Source organism: Apteryx rowi, unplaced genomic scaffold (genome assembly GCF_003343035.1).
Source record: "Apteryx rowi isolate R43461 unplaced genomic scaffold, aptRow1 scaffold_1596, whole genome shotgun sequence".
NCBI classification, from domain to species: domain Eukaryota; kingdom Metazoa; phylum Chordata; class Aves; order Apterygiformes; family Apterygidae; genus Apteryx; species Apteryx rowi.
Genome location: NW_020447859.1, coordinates 1 through 2,809, shown reverse-complemented (window position 1 = coordinate 2,809; position 2,809 = coordinate 1). Strand labels below are relative to the sequence as shown.

At 68.5% G+C, this 2,809-nt stretch overlaps 1 protein-coding gene across 1 annotated transcript in view; it reads right to left on the bottom strand.

The window, feature by feature from the left end:
• SLC39A4 (solute carrier family 39 member 4) overlaps positions 1-2,201 on the bottom strand; it is a 5,074-nt gene extending 2,873 nt beyond the window's left edge. The window contains exons 1-4 of the mRNA XM_026059563.1: positions 1,965-2,201; positions 1,717-1,891; positions 682-854; positions 11-166 (exon numbers count right to left, since the gene is read on the bottom strand). Coding sequence (XP_025915348.1) covers positions 11-166; positions 682-854; positions 1,717-1,891; positions 1,965-2,201 — 741 coding nt within the window. The remainder of the gene's footprint in view (positions 1-10; positions 167-681; positions 855-1,716; positions 1,892-1,964) is intronic.
• Positions 2,202-2,809: the final 608 nt, after the last annotated feature.

Here is a 2,809-nt window from a genome sequence, read left to right as displayed (position 1 = left end):
CCTGCCCCACCTCGGGCTGCTCCCGCGCCAGCAGGCTGAAGAGTTTCTCCAGGAGGAAGAAGCCGTAGAGCCCCCCCAGCACCGCCAGCAGCTTCCAGGTGGCATCGGCGGGCCCCGCCTCGCCGTGCCCGTGCGCCCCGTCCGCGTGCGAGTGCAGGCCCAGGAACTGCGCGGGGGCAAGGTGGGATCAGCCGGGCCCCGGCACGCGCGCGTGCAGGTGTGCACGAACACACGTGCACACAGAAATGCGTGCACACAGATGCATGCAAGCGCATGTGTTTGCACACACGTGCACACATATGTGCACATGCTTGCAGAAGTGCACAGTTGCTTGCACAAGTGCACACGCGCACACACACGGGTGCATTCATGCATACACACGCGCACCCAGGCAAACACTTGCATACTCACACGTGCACACATTCACACGTCCTTGCAGAAACGCACGTGCACGCATGCATGCACACAGGCACGAATGCACGTGCACACACGTGGGTGCATTCAAGCGCACACACGCGCACACGTTGGTGTGCACGCACGTGCCCACGCTCACACGTCCTTGCAGAAATGCACACGAATTCACACGCGCAGGCACGAATGCACGTGCACGCTCAGGGCGGGCTGTGCTGCTGGGTGCGCCGAGCGCGCCGGGGCTCAGCGGGGCGCCGCGCCGGCTCCCACCTGGGGCACGAGGTGCAGCAGGGCGTCCCCGGTGAGCGAGCCCACGGCCAGGCTGACGAAGAGCTGGATGACGTAGCGGTGGGCGCCGGCGCAGGCGGTGCAGAGCAGCAGGGTGATGCCGCAGAGGGAGCACAGGCACACCACCAGCGTGGCCAGCGAGCCGTACACGTACTCTGGCGGCACACAAGCGCCGTCACACACTGTGGTGGCCYGCTGCACGGCGTGGCACGGTGCATGGTGCAGCCTGTTGCATGGCATGGCACGGTGCATGGTGCCGCACGGTGCATGGCACAGTCCGCTGCATGGCACAGCATGGTGCATGGTGCAGCACGCTGCACAATGCGGCACACTGCACGGTGTGACCTGCTGCATGGCACGGCATGGTGCATGGTGCGGCATGGTGCATGGCACAGTGTGGTGCATGGCGCGGCGTGATGCATGGCACAGCACGGTGCACGGCGTGGCATGGTGCACGGCGTGGCATGGTGCACAGCACGGCATGGTGCATGGTGCCGCATGGTGCATGGCACAGCGCATGGTGCACGGCAGAGCACGGTGCATGGTGCGGCATGGTGCGTGGCAAAGTGCATAGCGTGGCATGGTGCATGCCACAGCACGGTGCATGGCGCAGCATGGTGCATGGCACAGTGCATGGTGCACGGCACAGCACGGTGCACGGCACAGCACGGTGCATGGCGCAGCATGGTGCATGGCACAGTGCATGGTGCACGGCACAGCATGGTGCACGGCACAGCATGGTGCATGGTGCATGGCACAGTGCATGGTGCGCAGCGTGGCATGGTGCATGGCGCAGCATGGTGCATAGTGCAGCACGATGCATAGTGCAGCACAGTGCATGGCACGGCATGGTGCATGGCACAGCATGGTGCATGGCATGGTGCACAGCATGGCATGATGCATGGCACAGCATGGTGCATGGCGCAGCATGGTGCATGGCATGGTGCACGGCACAGCACAGTGCAGGCCACAGCACACTGCACGGCGCGGCGCACGGCACGGCGTGGGGCAACTCACTCTCGACGGTGCTGAGCTCCCCGGCGGGGTGGGCAGCGGGGTGGGCGCCCGAGCAGGCGCCGCTGAGCTGCTGCTGGAGCAGCGCGGGGCCGAGGCGGGTGAAGTCGGCCCGGGAGAGCGCAGTGGCGGCGCCCAGGCCGTGCAGCTCCAGCAGGGCGCCGGGGCCCAGGCACACCTGGGGACAGCGGTGCTCAGCGGCGCGGCCCCGCGCCCCCGTGTCCCCCGGGGGGCCCCGGGCACCCGCTCACCGTGTCCCACATGGAGCTCCTGGCGGAGGTGGCACGGGAGCGGGTGCCCGCGGCCGCGGTGTCACCGTCCCCATGCTCATCCCTGTGCTCGTGCCCATGYGTGTCCTCGTGCCCATGCGTGTCCTCGTGCCCGTGGGTGTCCTCGTGTCCGTGCGTGTCCTCGTGTCCGTGCGTGTCCTCGTGCCCGTGCGCGTCCTCGTGCTGGTGCTCCGCGGGGACCAGCTTCAGCTGCTCCATCAGCGCGCTCAGCCCTGCCACGCGCCCGTCAGCCGGCCCCGCCGCCCTGCCCCCTAGCCCTGCCCCATAGCTCCATGCCCATGGCCCCCTGCCCCACTGCCCTGCCCCATAGCTCCATGCCCATGGCCCCCTGCCCCATGGACCTGCCCCATAACCTGGCCCCATAGACCCTTCCCCATGGCTCTGCCCCACAGCCCCCTGCCCCACTGCCCTGCCCCATAACCCTGCCCCATAGCTCCATGTCCATGGACCCCTGCCCCATGGACCTGCCCCATGGACCTGCCCCACGGCTCCCTGCCCCACCACCCTGCCCATAGCCCCTTCCCCATGGCCCCCTGCCCCACTGCCCTGCCCCATAGCCCTGCCCCATAGCCCCTGCCCCATAGATGGCTCCAGCCCCCAGGCCGGGGGGGGGAGGGAGGCCTGTGCCCCACATGTCCCAGCTCCCCGTGGGTCCAGCCCACCCCATGCAAAGGGCCAGGGCCCTGCTGCACCCCCAGGCTGCACCCTGCACCCCCACCCTGCACCCCCTGCCCGCCCCCCCCGTGCCGCCGGTCTTCACCCTCCAGCGAGAGGTTGTGGGAGCCGTTGCCGAAGCGCTCGAAGAT